Below are 23,828 nucleotides of genomic sequence, written 5' to 3'. Positions count from 1 at the left end.
CGGGGCATTTCCCAAACACACTCAAAGCACTCGACCAATTACAACGCACTGCTCCAGCCGACCAATCAGAGCACAGTGTGCTTTTCAGGAGGAGGGGCTTCATAGAGACAGGAAGTAAACAGAAGGTGTTTCTCAATGTCAAGGATACTTCCTTGGCAGGACTCGTCCTTCCAAGTCATTTTCTTCAGGCTCCTCTTTGCATTCGGAGAACACATAAATGGAACAGGCTAGCAAGTGCACGTTATTGCGTCATTACGTCAGTGAAAAGGTCCGTTGGTCCCTGCTAAAAAAGACGAGAATAACGCTCCGAATGGTATAATATTAACGTTACATTACTTTGTACAACTTAAGTAGTTATTTATAAAAGAAATGCCGGTGACGGCAAACAAGCTAACAATTGTTAAAATGACAGGTCCGGTTCAGTTAGCCATCATCCCATCAATAACGTATTAAATTAGTATATATTTGTATAATTTGAAATATCAATACGGTAGTAATTTGTACAGGCATTTAAACGTTAAACTTTACTTATATGACGGTTATAACAAATGTATGGTAACGTAAATATTTACATTTGAAAGCATATTGCCCCGTTATTGCTCCGACTCCGCTAACGTCCGACATTGTGTATTTTTTTAACAAGATAGCAAAGCTACGCGCATAGGATTGTGGGCGATTTGAGAGCGCGAAGTCTACACATATGCATCCTTTCCTGTGTATGGGATATTTTCCGAACGAAGGACTCAGTCCTTGGTTGAAATTCTGAGGATCCTCGACATTGGAACAGTCCTTCGACGGATGTTCCGGCTTCCGAGGATCCTTCCTTGACATTGAGAAACGGCTAGAGCGTTACTGACAGACTGGGAAGAGAGGAGCCGCAACAATGGAGAATATGAGGAGAATAATCAACATTCAAGCAGGAAAACTGTTCTAGCAGAGCCTGAAACTACACTAAGGGTGTATTCACACCAGGAAAGTCCGATAGTTCACTTGCTTTGGTCCGGACCAAATAAATATATATATATATTTTTTGGTACGGTTCGCTTTCACACTGCTCTTTTTGCAAGTGAACCAAAATTTGTCAACAAAACCACACGTGTGCTAAGGCCGTCCATTCATTGGACAAGGATTCTCAAGTAGGGAAATCAGGAAGTGCAAAAAAGGCTCAGCATGGAGATATTTCGTACTGCAATATTTGTTATTTTACAAATTTTGTGTTATTCTGTACAACGCAATATGAAGAAACTGCGCAGAAGACGGATTAGGTATAAAGTTTTGATTCATAGAGAGGGGCTATGTTCACACATTCAAATAATGAGAATCTTATTGTATATAGGCTACTGCTAACAACACTAATGTTAACGCTTGCGATTTAAGTTTGTCCAGTTTAACGCAGCGTCATCCTTGTATTGTAACTATCGTTACATTATATGAACTGCAAAAGCTTGTTTTGCATCTATGCGCGATTAGACTAAAGAGAACGCGCTGTATGTGAATGTCCTGATGCACACACTCATTCATTCATTCCAATGACGCACACACACGACGCGCAGAAAGACGCGCAACAGTATCGTGTGGCCTGAATGGAATTCTCTTTCGCACTTAAACAACAATAACACAAACCATTGATTATGCCCAAATCTCCGACTACGGAAGCCTGTTAACTCAAAGGCGCAGTGTTTTCTTGCAGTTGGGTCGGTTCATGTTCACACCGTAAACGAACCAGAGTTCGTGTGGAAGCGTACCGAGACCACCTCTTCAGCTGGGTCTCGGTTCGGTTGTTTGGTCCGCACCCGAGTTCGATTGCTGTATTCACACCTGCCCAAAAGGTCCGCACCAAGGGGGGAAACGGACTAGAGTTCGATTGAATCGAACCAAACAAGGCAGGTGTGAATACACCCTAAGACTGGCGTAACAGATCCTCTAAGACAGGGAGAGCCAAAACTGCACGATTTCATATTAATCTCATCAGCAGATGATGTGAATGATGTTGTTGACGTGAGTGTGTGAGCATGAGGATGATGGACTCACTTGTGTTGTCTGATGCGCTGTATTGAAAACCTCTTTACAGGATCATATTCCAGCATTCCTGCAGATACAAACACCTCAGATGAAGAAACATCAGCAGAGATTCACACGCAATTACTATTAACTGCCAGTATGTTTGTGTGTGAGAATGTGTAAGTGTGTGCGTGCATGTGTGTGTGTGTGTGTGAGTGAGAGAGAGAGAGAGAGAGAGTGTGTGTGTGTGTGTGTGTGTGTGTGAGAGAGAGAGAGAGAGAGAGAGAGAGAGAGAGTGTGTGTGTGTGTGTGTGTGTGTGAGAGAGAGTGTGTGTGAGAGTGTGTGTGTGTGTGAGAGAGAGTGTGTGTGTGTGTGTGAGTGTGTGAGAGTGTGTGTTGACGTTTCATCAGCGTTTGCTCAAACACAACATCAGTGCTGATCATTAGTGTCACAATGTCGCCATCTAAAGGTCAAACCTATGAATTACAGCACAGCTGCGGAATACAGGATATGATGTTTCTTGCAAAGACCAGTGTATTATCAGGAGCCACGGGTATTACATCTGTGTTGCCTAGATGTGTTCTTTGACACTTTAAGTCCCGCTGTGTTGAAACTCAAGCTTGTTTATGTGTCTATGTGGTGTTTTTAATACGCTTTAAGACACACCATGTGTAAGTTCATAAGTCGACAGCATTGCTGAGTATTTCCTGCTTAAAACTGCAGTGAACCAAAGACAGTCTCAAAAACACGGTTTGAAATCGCTGGTGTTTCTGACGTCACAAACGACCTTGTAACCAATCAGATCAACGTGTGATCGTCAACCAGTGGATCTCTGAGCTGAGTGAGTGAGTGGAGGCGGGGCTCATTTGCATATTCATAGAACCGCACATACTAAATGAGGACTCTAAACATCTTGGATGGCCTGAAGGTAAATTAACAGGGTGAACTATCCCTTTAAATGTGGTTTTACAATCCCAATAATTGTTAAATAATTAAAAAAAATCTCTCTGAAGACATTTATTTGATCAAGATTTCTGCGTTTAATTCGGTCTGAGAACTGTGAGTGATTGGCTGTATGATTTTCTTGGTGTCATGTTTTAATGTTATTTAATGTTTCTATGTATTTTAGAGTTATTTGCTATTTCTGGACGGCACTTTGGTCCATTCTAATGGTTTAGAAAGTGCTTTATAAGCAAAAGTTTGACGTCTCACCTCTCAACAGGTCTGAGAGCAGCGGGCCACAGTCCTCAGGAACACTGTAGTCGCCCTTCCCGATGTTCTCAAATAGCTTATAGATGTTGTCCCCTTCGAACGGGTACAGGCTCGTCGTTAGGTTATATCTGCCAGCGGGAACAGAAAGGTTTAGTGGGTTACTAGCTTTGATGACAGCAGAACACATTCAAATGCAAAAGAGAAGTAGGAATCAGAGCGCTTCAGTCACACATGGATCCGCTTATAGAGCAATAATAAACACTCCATTGATTTACTCCATAGGGAAACTTATATATGATACATACGTATAAAGTACCATTAAAGTCAGCCCTACTGTGAGGTTACTTGTTAATCGGTGGAATGTGCTTTTGCTGAAACCATGCGTTCACATTATTTCAACTTATTTTTTTAAATAATCATTTAACTGAGTTTTTGGTGGGAAAACTACATTACCCATAATGCTGCACAGAAAATTCCACCAATCAGAGTGTCGCGGCGAGGAAATTGCCAAAAGAGCTCTTTAGCTCCGCCCACTTTTTTAGTATCTTGTAATAGAGTAGGTCTCACTATACAAGAATATTTGTGTGTGTGTGTGTGTGTGTGTGATGAACTCACAGTGTGACCCCGGCGGACCAGATGTCCACCTTAAACCCTGAAAACGTGTCCAGGCCGTTGGCGATCTCTGGCGGCTGAAAGGCTGGCGACCCCTGACTCGTGCGGCACGTGTCGTCCTCCGCGAACGGGTGCAGCGCCTGGAGGTCAGAGGTCAACAGAAGACATTTTACTCAGACATGCGTCACAATAGGGAAGAAAAGACGAGCGCAACTTCCGTTCCACGCGACTATAAGGCTACGTTCACACTGTCATTTACATTTATGCATTTGACAGACGCTTTTATCCAAAGCGACTCAAGCTACACATTTACACTCTTATCAGTTCTCGCTTTCCCTGGGAATCGAACCCATGACCTTGGCGTTGCAAGCGCCAGCGCTCTAGTGTCCGTGCTCCAGGAAAGCTCAGTCCAAATCTGATTATTTGTGTATCTGAATCTGATGTAAAAGGATGGCGACTTGTGTTCAGATGCGATGTGTGTGTGTGTGTGTGTGTGTGTCCATGCAACTCTTTCGTTTCCCTAATTATCTCCATTGGTTTCTATGGCAATGACGGATTTCCAGAATGGATGTCAAACATCATAAGGATGTAGCTTGAAACGGATTTGTAAAATCCGTAAAATCATTTCTCTTTTAATTCCTTTTCCCTTGCTTTTATTTTGTGCTTATTTTCTATGCAAACCACTTTGAACTAGAGCTGCACGATATTGAAGAAAAATGCGATAACTCATTAAATAACGCGATATTCGATATGTGATTTGATAATGCTTAAAGCAGTGGTCTCAAACTCGCGGCCCGATATTTTGTGGCCCCCTACTTGACATTAAAGTTTAATGTTAGTGCGGCCCGTCGTTGCGTGTGCCGCGTTTAAAAAAAAAATATATATATGTTTTTTATCCCTTATGGGCTACCATAGAAAGTCTCATGACAGCTTACGGTGGGTTTGTTGTCAATAGTTGTCATAGACAACCGCGAAGTACAAACATACTGCGCCTGGAAAAAATGAGCGCGTCGCTTATGAGCGCGCTTGGCACGTGCCTACATTTGAAATAACGAACTTGAGCAAGCAAAATATGTGAGCGCGATATGTGAACATGCCACGAGCTACTGGTAGCCTAGCTCGCGAGCGACGTGTTGGAGACCCCTGCTCTAAAACAATGTGAGAATAATCATTTTGAGCTTGTAATATGTGTCCAGCAGGTTGATAAGAAGGTTTGCTTTGACAACGACTTTATTCAACTAATCATTTCCTTCTCTGTACGGCCGTGATATTTCACGTAGTGATATTACGCAAAGCTTCTAGGTTGCACGTCACACGCAGGCTCACTATTGGCCGACGCTGGTCATGTGTGTGTGATGCGTGTGACTTACAACCTAAAAGCTTTGCGCAATATCACTACGTGAAATATCACGGCCGAACAGAGAAGGAAATGAATAGTTGAATAAAGTCGTTGTTTTTGTTTGTGTTTTGCGCACACAAAGTATTCTCGTCGCTTGATAATCTTAAGGTTGAGCCGCTGTAGTCACTCGGACTATTTTAACGATGTCTTTACTAACTTTTCTGGACCGGCAAGTTTCAATCCCGTAGAAGCCTATGGAGGAGTGATCCAGCTCTCAGATTTAATCTAAAATATCTTAATTTGTGTTCCGAAGATGAACGAAAGTCTTACGGGGTTGAACAACATGAGGGAGAGTAATTACTGACAGAGTTTACATTTTTGGGGGGAACTATCCCTTTAAAGTGTGTAAAATAAACTTATCTTTAAAATGATATAACCTACATACGTGTTTCACATTCTTTTTGTGAGGAGAAAACACCCCTCCAGCTTCTGGAAGTGAACATCAGTGTTTTACTGAAGCGTTATTAACATCAGAAACTGAATAATCATTTGTAAAAATAAAACACTGCTTAGTTTTCAATGTATGGATTATTATTATTAAAGCTAGAAAAGTTATTCAGCCGAGAGCAGCGAGTGATACGTACACCAGTTCACGACCCAGCCGTTGCGATATGCATATCACGATATATACATTTTCGATATATTGTGCAGCCCTACTTTGAATTGCCATAGTGTATGTAATGTGCTTTATAAATAAACTTTGCCTAAAAATTGCATTTCATGTGATTTTCTAGTTGACATCCACTAACTCTGATCGTATTTGAGCGGGCCGTGTGTCCGAGAGAGGCTCACCTCCGCCACCCCCAGGTCGGAGATCTTCAGCGCCCCGTCTGTAGTGAGCAGCAGATTCCCGGGTTTAATGTCTTTGTGGACGATCCCCTGGCTGTGCAAGTACTCGAGGCCGTCCAGCAGCTGGCAGAAGTACCTGAAGGAGACACACAGTTCATTAGGGCATTTACAACCTAGAACTTTGCACCGGTCAAAAGTCCCGCTGTGGTGAATATCAGGGTTTCAATGTTGTCTATGAGGTGTTTTTAATACGCTTTAAAGGGATACTCCACTTTTTTTGGAAATAGGCTCATTTTACGACTCCCCCAGAGTTAAACTGTTGAGTTTTACCGTTTTTGAATCCATTCAGCCGATCTCCGGTTCTGTGCAGCAGGCGTAATGATATGACGTAGCGCCTGAAAATAGGTCACGTTGGAAGTTACCGAGCTGGGGACTATTTTCAGGCGCTGCGTCATATCATTACGCCTGCTGCACTCATGGTACGGCAGTGAAGATTCTTGATTATTACGCAGGAATGAGTGTATACACTCACCTAAAGGATTATTAGGAACACCACACTAATACTGTGTTTGACCCCCTTTTGCCTTCAGAACTGCCTTAATTCTACGTGGCATTGATTCTTTAGAAATGTTGGGCCATATTGATAGGATAGCATCTTGCAGTTGATGGAGATTTGTGGGATGCACATCCAGGGCACGAAGCTCCCGTTCCACCACATCCCAAAGATGCTCTATTGGGTTGAGATCTGGTGACTGTGGGGGCCATTTTAGTACAGTGAACTCATTGTCATGTTCAACAAACCAATTTGAAATCATTCGAGCTTTGTGACATGGTGCATTATCCTGCTGGAAGTAGCCATCAGAGGATGGGGACATGGTGGCCATAAAGGGATGGACATGGTCAGAAACAATGCTCAGGTAGGCCGTGGCATTTAAACAATGCCCAATTGGCACTAAGGGGCCTAAAGTGTGCCAGGAAAACATCCACCACACCATTACACCACCACCACCAGCCTGCACAGTGGTAACAAGGCATGATGGATCCATGTTCTCATTCTGTTTACGCCAAATTCTGACTCTAACATCTCAACAGAAATCGAGACTCATCAGACCAGGCAACATTTCTCCAGTCTTCAACTGTCCAGTTTTGGTGAGCTCTTGCAAATTGTAGCCTCTTTTTCCTATTTGTAGTGGAGATGAGTGGTACCCGGTGGGGTCTTCTGCTGTTGTAGCCCATCCGCCTCAAGGTTGTGCGTGTTGTGGCTTCACAAATGCTTTGCTGCATACCTCGGTTGTAACGAGTGGTTATTTCAGTCAAAGTTGCTCTTCTATCAGCTTGAATCAGTCGGCCCATTCTCCTCTGACCTCTGGCATCAACAAGGCATTTTCGCCCACAGGACTGCCGCTCACTGGATGTTTTTCCCTTTTCACACCATTCTTTGTAAACCCTAGAAATGGTTGTGCGTGAAAATCCCAGTAACTGAGCAGATTGTGAAATACTCAGACCGGCCCGTCTGGCACCAACAACCATGCCACGCTCAAAATTGCTTAAATCACCTTTCTTTCCCATTCTGGCATTCAGTTTGGAGTTCAGGAGATTGTCTTGACCAGGACCACACCCCTAAATGCATTGAAGCAACTGCCATGTGATTGGTTGATTAGATAATTGCATTAATGAGAAATTGAACAGGTGTTCCTAATAATCCTTTAGGTGAGTATAGTTCCTAGCCATATCCGCCTAGAAAATCGCAACTCTACATTTTCCGTCGGTCTTAGTGCACGATGTAACTACAGAAGAGTCAAGTTTTAAATAGGAAAAATATCGAAACTCTTTGGTAATTTTTTTTTTGAGAAATGCTAATGGTCTTGTCCACTTCAATGATGTATGCTAAGCTATGCTAAAAGTGGTACCGCCAGAACCGGAGATCGGCTGAATGGATTCAAAAACGGTAAAACTCAACAGTTTAACTCTGGGGGAGTTGTAAAATGAGCCTATTTCCAAAAAAAGTGGAGTATCCCTTTAAGACAAACCATGTGTAGATTCATAAGTCGACAGCATTGCTGAGTATTTTTAGGCTAAAAACGAACATTTCAACGATTCAAAATGACAACGGCGTCTGTATAAAGTGGATCTGCGGTCACGAACGGAATATGACGTGTGTGTCTATATCTGACGTCTGTGGGAAATGAACACAAATATCAAAATAGCTCATTAATATAGAACGTGATAGATCATCAAAGGTTCATTAAAGTGACAGATGATGTGTTTGAGTGTGTGTTCTCAGAGGAGTGTGTGTGTGTTCTCAGAGGAGTGTGTGTGTATCTGCCGGCTGGCGTCTCACCCGTGAGCTTGAAACACTGGAAATCTTTTCTCTGGAACGCTATCCAGCATCTCCTGCATCCCACACACACAATACTCCATCACCATATACGTGAGCCGAACACGTCAAGGAACAAACAACCAAAACCACACAACAACTCAACTCAGTTCACATTCAGTTCTACAGAATAGCTTTCCTCAGTGGATACCAGCGCCAGACTCTGAGCAAACACTATTGCAGTCGCAGAGTTCGTACAGAAACTGTAATAAGAAACTCCACGACTTTTCAAGCACTACAATTAGAGAATCACACTTATCAAACAACATCTTTAGGATTGTTTTTTCTCAGATTACAAATATAAGGTATTGCAAATACAACTCATTTAATAATATATATTAAATACAAAGTTATGGCTATTACTGTTCAATAAATAATATTTTATATTATAATGTTGGCGTACTTGGTATTGAGGAAGGGTCTGATGGGGGATTATCACACGGATTAATACTAACACTATCTTCTATTCTATATCTTACAGAAGCCCTGAAACACAAAAAAAAAAAAATTAAATTCTAGCATTTCGAGATTAAAGTCAAAATTACGAGAAGTCTTCTGTAGAAGATTGTGTGTGTGTGATCGACTTTATTCTCGAAATATTTCCACTTTATTCTCAAAATGCTAGATTTTTTTTTTTTTCGTTGCGGTTCAGGGCTTCCGTAATATCTATAATCTAAAAAAAAAAAAAAATGAAATACACGTACTGTGTTAGACTAATAACACTTGCACATTTTCTCCTATTGTTAGTTTCTCTGCTTCTATTGTTCTCATTTGGATAAAAGCGTCTGCTGAATGAATAATGTCAAATGTAAATGTAATTTTGCCTGAAAAGATTGTGTTTGTGTAGAAAAAATTAAAAATAAATTAAAAAAGCACTTTAATATATTTAGTAGTTAAATAACTCAAGCACTTTTCCAAGTACCTTTTTGAAAATATGAATATTTTCAAGGTTTTTCCAGTCAAATTCGAGTACTTTAAGCAGCTTGTACGAACCCTGAAGCAGAGTGCTAAACCATATCCCACAATGCAACACGCTTTACTTTCCATTACATTTCCATTCTTGACTAGAGATGCACCGATATGAACATTTTTGGCCGAAACTCTTAATATCTGAAAGCCGATAACCGATATATTGGCTGATAAACCTAAATCCAAATTTTTATATAGTTTTTGAGAGCCTGATTACAAAAACAAAAGTCTCAGCATTAAAATCCACGACCCAAACACACAATTATGATGATGTTCTCAGTATAATCTTATGCATGACAGATATCAGCCGATATGACAGACTTGCACTTTCACGAGCAAGAAAAAGACTGAAATTGAAAGCACAGCATTGTGGGTTACAGCATCTCTCTCTCACACACACACACACACACACACTCTCGGCGTAAAGGATATATTTTCTGCTTCTCCTCGTTGTACAGCACGTCCACCAGCTGGATGACGTTCTTGTGTTGTAGTCGTCGCAGAAGCTGAATCTCCCTGCAGGACAACAACAAAACACAGTATTCAATGTATCATAAAAACTCTGACAGATTATTCAACATGATTATGTTACAGACCTAAACACATTTATGACATATGAAAACACTAAAGGCCTAAATGATCACAGATCAGCTTGTTAACACACCGAACGAGTTCATTACGCACGGATGAAGCCGTTTTTGGAGGATGTGCCACAATAATGTATATACTAGTAATAATGAATATTGATGATTCTCAAGCTGAAAATACAGAATTATTTCAGATGAATATGTTTGCACTCTTTCACAGACTAGATATATTTAAAATAATGTCGGCCACTTTTACTGGTAACATCAGACATTATCACAATAACCCACAAATACTCCCCCATTGCATTATTATACATTATATAGTAGTTTAATGTAGTACTGACACGGTTTTAATTATTTTAATTTCTTCTATGTAAAGCACTTTGAATTAGGGGTCGACCGATTATCGGCGCCAATATTAAGCATTTTTATGGTTATCGGTATCGGCCATTTTCAAAACCGATTTGCCGATAAAATAATTTTATTTTGAAATGCGCTATATTTGGCTTTGACGCAGCCACCTTTGTCGGAACTCACCACTCTGTAGACTAGACTAATGTCCCTGCACATCTGATTTGTGGGGAGTCACGAGTCCGGCCAATCAGCGCGGAGAGCTGAGGCACTGAAAGTGTTGCACTCACACCGAGAGAGCACTCGCTGACTAGAGCTGCTTCACTGATCACGCTTCAGTCTCTCAAAGTTAAGGCAGCCGCAGACTTTGCTGAAGAAGCAATAGCTTACTACACTGAAGTTGCAAAATACCTCAATATAATAGAGCCCTGTGATTTCCGCGATGCAGAACAGACGGAGTCGCGGAATCCAGTCATAAAAACGGAGTTTACTGTATAGAGGGGTTTCACGACGCGTCATCAATCCGGAAGTCGGCCATTTTGGAGGCACAGAACGTGAATAATGCCACTGAACTGAATGGACTCGCAAATTTGGCTGATTATTGCTGCTGAAAAATGGTCGAGTTTTTGTCTGTACCAATCGGTCACATCGGGAAAAAACATGTCGAGTGCTATAGACTGTCAAAAGTTAAAGAGAAGAGTGCAAAAAACTGATGAAAGAAGGCGTTTGTGGTTGAGAGAGGTAGTACATCATCAGACAGGTGTAAATGAAGCGTTGACTATGGCTAAAATGTCGACGTAGTTAACTATGGCTAGCTACATTCACACTGTCAGTCCAAATCTGATTATCTTTGTATCAAATTGGAATCTGATCTAAAATGATGTCCACACTGTGTATCGCAACTGTTCAGATCCGACGTGTGTGTCCATGCATGTTATTTGGTAATAATGGCAATGACTTTGCGTTGATGGAGGGGTTGCATTTGCAATATAATGTTAGATGTTGTCTTTTTTAAATGTTACAACATGGAAATGTGTATAGCCACCGCGCTGGACTACTGCGGCAGAACTGTAGGAGGCTGGTATATAACGTTAGCTACTGCTTTTTTCCCACGCTCGTCTGCGCCGGTTTCAGAAATAATACTTTTCTGCTCGTCCGGCACTTTGCAACAACACAGCATTGTTTCGGCAGTGACTTTCATCAGCATGTTTCCTATAAATGACGTTTGCATTTTAAGACATACCACGCGAAATCCGAGCGTTCAGACTGAGGCTGATGTCCTGATATGTGATTTGAATAGGATTTCAAACCACATATGGATGTAACTTGAAACGAATTTCATGTGCTTTTTTGGACTGACAATCTGAACGTATCTTATTTCGGGATAATAAATAGATGGAAGAATTGCAGTAGTGTTACGTGCTAGAGAAGCTAACTCGTTCGGATCTTTAGCAGCTACCACATAATGTGACCACATAAAACATATTAACTTTAGTTTGTCAAAATGTTGCGCTCTCTCCTGCTTCCCAAGTCCTTCTCTATATGATTTCGCACCTACCACGTGTTTTTTCCGTGGTTTATTAGTGTAACAATGTGTTCAGTAGTACATGAACAGTGCAATCCATGCTGTTTACATCCGAGTGCCTCCATAATGGCCGCGCATCCGGGTTACCGCCCAGAACGTGACGTTGGTGAAACCCCTCTATACACCTTATTCCTGACAAGCTTACTGCGTTTTGAATTATGGGCGGCACTTCCGGTTTGGGGAACTTCCATTCAAAAAGACTGAAACGAATCATTTCAAATCATAAGGTTGCCCTACAAATAAACCTGATCCGTCAGTTTGACTTAATGAGCAATCAGTTTTCTTTCATGTTTTATCTAAGAATAACGTAACACTCGGTATTTTAACGTGACATGTTATAACAAGAATATCCATAGTAAGAGCTCTGCATTCTTTTCCTCATGATTATTTTCTTTTTTCCTTTTGAATTCCGCTGTAATAGTATGACAAAAGTCAACACATACTGCACATTTGTGGTCTGTTCTCCCGATTTAATTTACGCTGTATACCATTAATAATTCACTGGAATCCTCTCCAAATCCTCACGTCTCTTTCCAGGTAAATACAATTTATTATCTGTCAAAATGACTGAAATCACTTTAAAATAGTATCACGTAATGCTGAAGTAAAACACTTTTTTATTAAGGCAACGTATGTTACATAATACAATTAACGTTACCACAGTGATATATTTAACCGACCGATTTAGCTGTGGAAAGATGCTTTTGAGATTATTCATGGTCTGTTGAAAGCTACCTTGTTGATGCTTTTACACTTTTAAATGTCCTTTTAATGTTCAATGATTGAAGGGTGAGTAGAATAATGTAATGTCATCGTAAAAGGTTTAAAAATCTATTATTGCGTCCATAGAGCTTAGTCGTTCACTGATTGTTTACATCTTAACGGAAGTTACACCCACAATTCGCGCAAAGCGTCATGGGGCGCAGGAATACTGTGGATAAAGCGGAATATCACGGAATTTGTCAACTTTTAGATGAATTAATAAAAAGCAGGTCAGTACAAATCAAACCGCAAAAAGACTATTTAAATATGAATCCTGCGTGTCTCTAACGTTAAATGAATGGCGCAGAGACGCGTGATTTCAGTTACCACACACACACACACACACACACTGGAGCACGCGTGACGCTTGCGCTGTTTTCAGCCTCAGCCGCATCATTATATGAGGACATGATTGCATAAACATCATCTCCAGAGCCGCTTTGTCACTTCATGAGCTTTTTAATGCTTCAACTGAGAAAAGTTATCGACATATCATAAACACACAGAAACTCAAAGATCTCCACGGCAACCCGTCAAAATAAAAGTTCGGTTTTTCACAAGGCCCTAAAAATTAAATTTTTGTTAAACTGTAAATAAATTGAATAAGTTTGATTTTAATTCATTAGAAATGCTTTTTGATTACTAAAATTTTATTTAAAAATTAAAATAGAGTCTAAGTTCTACAAAATGTTTACAGAATGCTGCTGGGTGCTCCCTGCACTTTTTACAAGTTATTATTATTATTAATAACAGTTCTCAGATTCAAAGATATGTTTAAAATCATTTAAAGAAAGTATTTGTCAAAACCCTTTGTTATTCTTAATTTTTACATTAATTTACAGTTTTACACCAGACATACACTACCGTTCAAAAGTTTGGGGTCGGTACGATTTTAAATACTTTTAAAAGAATTCTCTTCTGCTAACCATGGCTGCGCTTATTTGATTAAAAATACAACAAAAATCAGTTATAGTATTAAATATTATTCCAGTGTAAATCAGCTGTTTTCTGTGTGAATATATAGTAAAGTGTAATTTATTCCTGTGATCAAAGCTGTATTTTCAGCATCACCAGTGTCAGTGTCTTCAGTGTCAAATGATCCTTCACAAATCAGTATAATATGAGGATTTGATGCTCAAGAAACATTTATTATTATTATCAATGTTGAAACAGTTGTTGGTCTGTCAGTTGTACAGTTTTTTTTGTTTTTTTTTAGGATTCTTTGATGAATAGGAAGTTCAAAAGAACAGCATTTGTTTGAAATAGAATCTTTTGTAACATTATAAATGTCTTTACTGTCCTTGATAAATAAAAGTATTGATTTCTTTCCTCTAAAAAATAAAAATAAAATTCTCACTGACCCCAAACTTTTGAACGGTAGTGTAGCTATAATATATATATCGGTTATCGGTCTTTTTGACCTGTAATAATCGGTATCGGCCCTGAAAATCACATATCGGTCGACCCCTACTTTGAATTGCCATTGTGTATGAAATGTGCTATATAAATAAACTTGCCTTGCCTTGCCTTGCCTAAAACTCTGAAAACTTGCATTTTTACTGATAAATACTGGCTTGCTGGCGTGTTCAGGCCGGGGGAACTGGGAACCGGTTTAGTTATAGGAGCGTCGTTTAAAGTTAGAGTCTAAACCCACACAACAGGAACGGCAAAAACTGACATCTAAGAAAAATAAAATAAAATAAACAAGCGTCTCTAGAAAATATGTCTTGTTTTATGCTATGAAAGATTTTTAAAAAAAAATTATAAAATACATTGCACACTAGAATATAAATCTTAATTTAACCAAATTGGTGTTCTTTAGTCATGGCAAGTGAATTTCAGCTCATTTTGAGGTAGATTTGACCAGAAACCAGTTGTGTATGTTCGATTAGATTGTTATGCTAATTTTAATAATAATACCACCCCTAAAAATGATAATTTCAAGAATCTTAATTAAGTTCAAATATGATTTTTTTTTTTTTGTTACACTGCAAAAAATTCCCTTCTTAAAACAAGCAAGATACACTTAAATCTAAGTAAAGTACTAACGTTTTAAGAATTTTAATCTATTTTCAGGTTATTGCTCATCTTAACATTTAAATAAGCTGAATTTAAGGTTAAATATTCCAGTTTTAATGCAATCTTCACTAAATTTTTGGTCTAGATTTAAAATCCAACAGCATTTATTAGTGACTAGATATTTATGCTATTTTCAAGAATTCTTATCAATTCATAAGAGTTGTTTTTGCTTGGTTTTCGTGAACTTTAGATTTAAGTGCATCATGCTTGTTTAAACAAGGGCATGTTATGCAGTGTATGTACGTGTACGCTGATTGGCTGAATGCATACAATATGAAAGACAGATGTACTCCACGAACATGGAGAACAGTGGAGCAACACCTAATCCAGCCACTTTCCAACCTTTACGCTTAGAAGGAAATATAACGCAACTTTGAAGGGAAGAAGCGAAACATGATGATATATTTCTGCTCAACTAGCGACATTATGCGTCAGCCACATGGCAAATAATACTATATTGTACACCGTTCACCAGTTCTATCTAATAACATCAAACAGTGAAAACTCTAGAGGGATGCACGATATATCGGCCATCATATCGGTATCGGCCGATATATGCTCATTTTTAATGTTATGGTTATCGGCCCGATAAAAAAAATGTGTCCGATATATTAAAGCCAATAAATAATGTATTATTTCCTTCAGCTGAGACTCTTCAGATTCAACATGATGGTTATGAATTGCTTGAAATATGATTGAAATACGTCAAAAAATGAAAATACAGTAAATTGCAGTGCAAGTCTCATATCGGCTACGTAAAATTATAAGAACATCATTATAATCGTGTGTTTGGGACGTGGATTTTAATAGTGAGACTTTTGTTTTTGTAATCAGGCTCTCAAAAACTATATCCAAATTTGGATTTAGATTTATCGGCCAATATATCGGTTATCAAATATTAAGAATTATCGGCTATCGGCCAAAATGTTTATTTCAGCGCATCCCTACTAAATCTTATAAAAACTAAAAAGTACATTTGACAGGACTAAGACTAATTGCTGATGAAACGAACACTATTTGGAAACTTTATTTTTAAGAGTGCAAGTAAACATTCAGACTTTAGATCTCACTGGAAGTTTGGACCAGGACACAGAGACTGATGAAGTATGAGGAAAGAGCGAGCGAGATATGATTATTATTATAATGTGTCGTGATCAGCAGAGAGACGGGCCGTGTTTCCACTCGACTGAAATAGCCTTGAGCTGATGCAAACACACACACACACACACACACACTAGTGCATGTGTTTATCAGCCATCTGACCCACTTGGACAACAACCAACCACACTGAGAAAACATGCTGAAGCTTTTACATTTACTGACTGGAACGGTTATCTTCAGCCAGAAATGGCTAGTAATAGCAAGACACAGGTGAACACGGTAAACACATTTACTAACAGATATAACCATAGTTATCCATTATGAATTGCAATTTTTTTGTGTATTACGAGTCTTCCGAAAAGTTTTGTCTGGCATTATTTAATTAAATATGCGTGCACTAATTTGCATACATTTCCAGAACAGAAATCTGAACATTGGATAAAGTCAGGTTCAAAACTCTCATTTGATTTTTGTTGACATATTAAAGGGGATTTTGGATATGAATCGGAATATACCGTCAACAACAGACAGAAATAAATGTTATCATCATGTTAATAAAATGTTACACTCACTCACTCACTCTCTCTCACACACACACACACACACACACACACACACACACACACACACACACACACACACACACACACACACACACACACACTTTCTGTCTGTAGCATGAAACTGCACATATTAGAATTTATGAAATGTCTTAAATGTCCAGTCCAAATATCAAACATTTCTTAAATCAAGATGCATTTACTGAAGCAGAAAAATGCCATAAGATATTAAGTCTTGTTTTCTGGGGAAATAAATAATTACATGAGTTTTGGCTTAAAACAAGCTAAATGATCTGCCAATGGGGTCAGAAAAATAATCTTGTTCCTCTTTGAATAAACATTTTTCTGACCCCATTGGCAGATCATTTAGCTTGTTTTAAGCCAAAACTCACTTAATTTTAATTAAATTCCCCCCGGAAAACAGGACATAATATCTAATGGCATTTTTTTTACTCATCTAGTAAGTGCATCTTTCTTGATTAAATAATTTTTTGATATTTGTACTGGAAACAAGATAAAAAATACTAAGAAAAGCATTTTTTGCAGCGTTGGAAGAGGGTAAGATGTTGAGTCGTGCAAAATTGGAAGTTTATTATTAATTTTTTTATGTCAAACTATATAAGGCCATCCTTAAAAGTATTTAGGTTTGCAGTAACAGCAAAAAAAATAAAATAAAGGGTCGGTAGGTAGGTCTATATATTTTTTTTTTTTCAAAATTCAATTAAAAAAAAAAAAGGACAATTTTGGTCATGGTGATTACGTCGGTATGAATTTAAACAAATTTGCATATCGTGGCGCCACTGACTGGGTCTTCAACCCATGCCTTTGGGCGCACCATTGCGAATCTCATTCTGATACAGGTTATAGACAACAAACAATTCGAAATCTTTGTCAAAAAACATGTTTATTGCATTAATTCCAGCTGCATTCATTTGGGGAAAAAGAGTGGATTTTCAGAGGGAAACAAATAAATTAAAATGACTAATCTCACCAGCGCCGTGCCGACCAATAAAACAGCGCATTTGGCACTATTCGTTTAAATTGGACCCATAAACATCTGCTATTATTAACGGAAATCAGTGTGGTCAAATGGCTAGGCGCATTGTAGGAAACTATAGGCCGATTAAGTAGTCCTGACATATTATGGAATGGTCGATTTTCTTTAGTGAAATTTAGTACATTTCGGTCTGGGATGTGCTGTTTTATTGGTCAGCGCGGCGCTGGTTAGATTAGTTCCCGCCGCTCTGACCATTGGCTGCCGCAAGCAAACACTTCTCCTGCGCTGTCGAGTCTGTCGCGCTCGCGCGTCTCGGTCCATTGAGCCACACAGATTACAAGTCAGCGCAGCGCGAACTCTGTAACACACCGCGCCGTTTGTCCCCCTTTCGGTGTGTTTGGCTTCCCACACTTATGTGTGTGTGTTTGTCAGAGCCTGCAGTTGGTGTGTGACGCGCGTTCGCGGTGGGCATGTCGTGACGAGCTGGACGCGCTCCGAGAAAAGGCCGTTAACATCGATTCCCTATTCTCCTATTTGTTATTAATAATGAGCGCCTAAATGTAGGCTCATACAGACGTATTTCCCAAGCAGCCGCGCCGCAGCCATCATCACCGAGCGCGAACCATTGACCGTGAATGAAACGAAGCGAACGCAGGCCATAGTGTGACATGCGTAAACCAATGGTGTAAACAATCATAATAGATGACGCCACGGGTTTTTATTTAAAAGAAAGAACGTAGCCTATGCAATTTATATTCACAATACTTACTATAATATAATTTATATTTTATTGCATTTGTATTAGTTGTTTGAAGAGTAAAAAAATCGGACGGTCTTAATGCAAGTTTACAACCGGCAAGTCGGTCGGACTAAAAGGGAAAAAAAATAAAAAATTGGGTCGGTCCTAAATTGACAGGGTCGGTCGGGTTACGGCAAACAAGAATATTTTTAAGGATGGCCTAATTTCAGAGAAATCTCAACTATGCCCTATGCACTTTTGTTTTTCTCGAGGTTGACAAATGTATTTTATTTATTATGTATTTGAAAAACATGTCATACCTTCCTCATCCTCATGCACTAAAGGTTAAATACACGCATTTCTTTGTTATACATGAAATACTTAAATATAAATTAGTTGTTAATGAGTTGCTAGCCGAAGAGCAGATAAACCATAGATCTGTTACTAACTATTGTGGTGCCTTGCACAAAAAATACAAACTTTTGAAGACTCCGGACTGATGTTTGCTATCATAGTTTGGCCAAAGCTACTAAAATATCAGTTTCATCAGTGCTTGAACTGATTGGTTATCGGTAATGAGAAGGACTTAATTATCAGTTCATATCGTGCGTCCCTAAACGTTAGCATTGCTTGGTCACTGGTTGAGCTAAACTGGTATTATCTAATTGTGTAGTTAAATTTAACAGCTGACAGATATTCAACATAATTCATGTGTGAGAGTCTAACAGAAGGACGGACAAAACCAGTCAAATATCCACTGAGTTCTTCTCACATTATTACCATTTTCTAAAGTTTAGTGAATAAACTGATGATGTTGAAGGTTGTTGGTTGGACTGTGTATTCTGAAGGTTTTCACAGCGTCCCGTGTGATTCATCTTTGCGAGTTGCGTAGCGTGTTTTAAATCAATAATTAATGAGTTTTTTCCAGATAGGACGCCGCCTTATAAGGGTGTCTCTCACGGCGAACACACGAGGACTAATCGCACAACACACTTCCTTTCAAGATCCAACCAAAAGCCCAAACACACGTGTCCTGGCATGCGAGGGTTTGAAGCCGGTCCAAAAGCTCTGGTCTATTTAAAGCAGAAGCCCAAGGCTTCACTGCACATCATTTTAATTAATTTAACTGCTCTGTGTGATTAAACTGCAGGAAGATGATATTTCAGAGCACAGGAGGAACAGAACGAACACCGCCTAAAGACGAGGCATTTCTAAAGTGAATTAAAGTCAACATAATCCACAAGTCATTCCACTTCTGTCATGTGACGCAATACGAACGCTCAAAAAGGGAAGAAAAAAACAATTGTAGATTTTCTCACGGTTTACCAACTGTTGTCAACGAAGCATTAAAATGACTAAAGCTGCTTGACTATTGGTTGACGTTAACGAAGTCTGACTAGAGAAACTAAAGGCTGTTGTCTTCCCTCGTGCCAAATATGTAGGAAAACATCATCATGAAACCGCTTTTCAACATCATAGTCTCGTTATTTCTGCGCTGCAATTGTTCACATCATCATAGAAGTCCTGGGATAAAAGTTTACAGTTCGAATATAAACACTGATGTCTACAGTAGCGATCAAAATAGAGTAAATCAGCTTTTGATAGAAACTTGGCGCTTAAAATAGCGTATTTATCGATTACATTGTTTCGCCACTAGGCGGCGACAAGAAGTGAATGTTAAAAAATGTATTTGTTATTGAATCATTTATTAAAGAGAATGTAGGACTGTATGAGGCTTCTGAAATAAAACTCAGATGAATTGTTTTTGTAAATATGACTCATCTTACACATCATGTACAGTCTGTATAAGTGTATGATTTAACTTTTCCCCATGGTCTAGTCGTGTTTGTAAAAAAATAATAATTCGCAATCGAATCGAAATACTTGTAAAATTGCAATTCTTAAAAAAACCCGCAATATATTGCAATACCGAATCGCAATACTTGTAGAATTGCAATTCTTAAAAAAAAACACAATATCGATTCGCAATGGAGGCGGGGCTCATTTGCATATTCATAGAACCGCACATACTGAATAAGGCAAGGGTGTCGAGTTACATTCAAGATATTTTAAGGTCATTTTGGTGAAGATGAGTTTTAAGGGATAAAATTATTGACTACAGGGTGACTTTAATAACCCTCTGTTGATCTGACAGAAATACACAAATGTATCGGCCAAAATGTTCATATCAGTGCATCTCTAAAATGTTTTAGTGCCTCTTTAATGCGTCTTAGTTCGTTGTTGAACCGATCATCTCTTCCGATTTACTACTAGTTACAGCAGCAAACAAACATGGATGAACATCAGAAGGTATGTTGAAAGATACAGAACAACTTACTGAAATCAATCAAATCTCATGTAAGCAATATCAAACTGATTCGAGATCAGAACTGGAGCAAACTTGGTGTGAACGGGCCTTTAATTTTAAACCTACAAGTAGGCTATGTTTTTGGGGTTATCAAACGCAGGCTAATAGAATTAGTTTGTGCATTTGTTTTTATTTTTTAGTTTAACCTTTAGTCAAAAAAAAAAAAAAAAGCATTATTTTTGGTTTTAGATTGTAATGTTACAATGTGACGTGATTTTAACCACCTTTTAGCACATAATAAATTGCACAGCCTACATTACATTCACTATAATTGTTTCCATATCCTTCAATATCAACATTGTTTGTAGGATATCATTGGGCAGGATGTGAAATAACATTCTTTTCTTTAAATAAATTCAGATTTTCTTTATCCAAATAGAAAAATGTAGAAAGTGCCGATATCACCATTTAACCAAAAAATACCGAGATATGATATGTTGGCCATATCGCCCAGCCCTAAAACTGAATCGAGATCAGAACTGGATCAAACTTGGTGTGAACGGGCCTTTAATTCACACAACTTCAAGATAAAGCAAGAAAGGAAGCGGCTCTTACTTCTTCACGTTGGCCTCTCCGTTGGGAATCCTCCTGAGTTTCTTCTTCTTCAGGATCTTAACGGCTCTGCGACACAGAGTCTCGGAGTCCAACATCTCCTTCACCTTCCCGTACGACCCCTCCCCGAGCAGATCTCCCATCAGGTACTTCCCGATTAGCTTAGCGCGCTTGCGCCGCGGCTGGTAGATGACGTCGGTGGAGTCGATGCGGTGGATGAAGGTGTCCATCCCCATGAGCTCGTTCTCCGTCAGGTACTCCAGATGCTGGAGCTCTCCGCCCAGGCTCATCCTCTCTCTCCCAATCGCCCGTCGTCGGGAATGTGTGTATTCCGGTGCAACGGAGGAGCAGTTCTGATCGGGGAAGACCGGTCAGTCGAATAACATCACACGCCTGTTAAACCGCAGCATCGCGAAAGCTCTGGAACGTAAACAGTGTGTTTTATAGTCACGGGGTTTAATTATCCGACGTCTGGATCTATGGACATCTCTGCGTGAACATGACGAATCGAATCAGGCCGATGGGAAACACGGCTCCGGAAGCAGGATTAGGGATTTCACTTCAGCATGACGGGAAATCCGAGTCCAAGATCCTAAATAAAGACCTAGAAGAAAGAGAAATAAGACGCAAGATTAATCAAAGGCCCTCATGATGACAATCTGCTTATGATGAAACAGGCCTCAATGTTTAACAATATCTTCATACAGCCACTCGGATTCACACACGCGTGTCGAAAATATAGATATCAGGCGTGGAAGAGCCATCGTTTAATATGAGTATGAGTGTGTTTGGCTGGAAGAAGAGACATATAAACACGGGATGGCTTGAAGGAGAGTAATTTTCATTTCCATCTTATATTGTAAAACACAAGCACATTTTCTGACACGCATATTAATTATATTCCAAACTGGGGTTCGCGAGGGAGTGGAAAAACACAGTACAAATACATAAATAATGAAGAAAAGATTAAATAACTAGCCTAAATTTGATTACAATACATACATTTTGATTTAAATAATAATTAAATGCATAACCCTTGATTTAAATAATGAATAAAATAACTAATAAAAATAACTGATTTAATTTAAATAAACTGATTAGATTATATCAAATTTGATTAAAATAATACCTCGAACAGTACAGAATAATAGTGTGTAAAAAAGTAGCCTAATAACGTAAATGTAAAAGAAACTAAATACTCATTTTATCCATAATTATAATAGGGGTTATTTTGAATTTTAGGGGTTTTGGGTTCTCCATGGCATTTACAAGATTGAAAATCCCTTAATTATATTATATTATATATTATATTACACTGACAACTGCTACTATAGTAATGCAATAGCATTCATTGGAGTATCATGTAAACAGTATATGAACATCATCATGATAATCATACAGAATTACTGTCTGACGCCATATGCACCATAGTACTGTTTTGATCGAGTAAATAATAATAAAAAAAGAGATAAATAAATAAACACACAATGCAGAAATAACATCCACCAAACGCAGTCAGGACTGCATTGAAGTCCACATAAAAGAACAAAATGTGCTTTGGAATATATTAATTATAAGATAAAAAGTCATTTTGTTTCATAAAAAGTTGAACACATGAGATAAAGTCGAAATTATGACATACTAAGTCATATTTATGAGATAAAAACTCGAAATCATTACATATTAAGGCATAACTATAGCTTACCGAGTCATAATTTTGATTTTTGGGTCATAGCTATGACATAAAAACGTCGAGATTTATGACACTAAATCATCGTTATGACATATTAAAAGTCAAAATTCTTTTTATAATTCTGATTTAAAGCATGGTTTTTCCTTATGTTGCGGAAATGGTCTTTGAAACTGACACGATATGAAGAGAATGAAACCTCAGATGTTTGATGATTGATCGATCGATCATATCTGATCGTGTAATGCGGATAATCGATCACAGCACGCAGCTTCGCACACACACACTCGCGCGTCGTGCTGAGCTAATGCGTGTTATCTGACGTGTAATGTGAGGGATTTGAGTGACAAACGCGATGTTTGTGTCGATGGAAACGAGTGTTTTATCAATAGCGGTTAGCGGTTGCGGCTAACACACACCGCTGACAGAGAACAAGCTCTTCAAACACACTGACCTGAAGCTGCTCTCATCAGCACAGCTCGACGACGGTCTGGAACTCAAGCTTATATTCCTGTTCTGCTCTTTATTCGTGTATTTTCTCGCGTCTGTTCTTCACCGCTGCTGCTGCTTCAAGGCTGCCGCCATCTTGTTTACCTCCCTCCCCTCGTTGAAACGCGCATGCGCAGAACCGTGAACGCGCTCGCCGGTCTCCAGCAACACTCCCCTCGGACCGGGCGCGCGCAGTTTTTACTTTTTGTTAAATAAAAAAAATAATAATAATGTTACAGTTAATTATCAATTGATATTATTATAAAAAATAAAGGAATAAAATCAAAAGATAGAAATAAACTTAAATATAACATCACAATGTTTACATATTTACATATACTAAATTTAACTAAAAATAATAATAATGTTACAAATTAACAATTAATATTAAAAATAAAGGAATAAAAACAAAAAGATAGCTAAAACATTAAAATGTTTACAAATAGTATTATTTTTTTTACAGCCTTCTCATGTTTCAAACAAGGGCTTTTCCTCCCTATATTTACTACATTTAACTAGAAGTAATAGTATAATGACATAATATTCCTTATGATAAGACAGATAGGGGATTTTTTTTAAACAGTTGAAAGCCAGAGTAAAATACAAAC

General features: G+C 38.7%; 1 protein-coding gene across 1 annotated transcript in view; it reads right to left on the bottom strand.

Moving 5' to 3' along the window:
* Positions 1-21,424, bottom strand: part of stk11 (serine/threonine kinase 11) — a 32,689-nt gene extending 11,265 nt beyond the window's left edge. The window contains exons 1-7 of the mRNA XM_056269610.1: positions 21,045-21,424; positions 9,793-9,876; positions 8,356-8,445; positions 6,018-6,150; positions 3,830-3,966; positions 3,215-3,342; positions 2,032-2,089 (exon numbers count right to left, since the gene is read on the bottom strand). Coding sequence (XP_056125585.1) covers positions 2,032-2,089; positions 3,215-3,342; positions 3,830-3,966; positions 6,018-6,150; positions 8,356-8,445; positions 9,793-9,876; positions 21,045-21,331 — 917 coding nt within the window. The 5' untranslated portion in view covers positions 21,332-21,424. The remainder of the gene's footprint in view (positions 1-2,031; positions 2,090-3,214; positions 3,343-3,829; positions 3,967-6,017; positions 6,151-8,355; positions 8,446-9,792; positions 9,877-21,044) is intronic.
* Positions 21,425-23,828: the final 2,404 nt, after the last annotated feature.

Source organism: Rhinichthys klamathensis, unplaced genomic scaffold, assembly GCF_029890125.1.
Source record: "Rhinichthys klamathensis goyatoka isolate OS25496 unplaced genomic scaffold, OSU_Roscu_1.1 h1tg000284l_1, whole genome shotgun sequence".
Taxonomy (NCBI): domain Eukaryota; kingdom Metazoa; phylum Chordata; class Actinopteri; order Cypriniformes; family Leuciscidae; genus Rhinichthys; species Rhinichthys klamathensis.
Note: the sequence above shows the minus strand (reverse complement) of the source record. Positions and strands in the feature narration are given on the sequence as shown.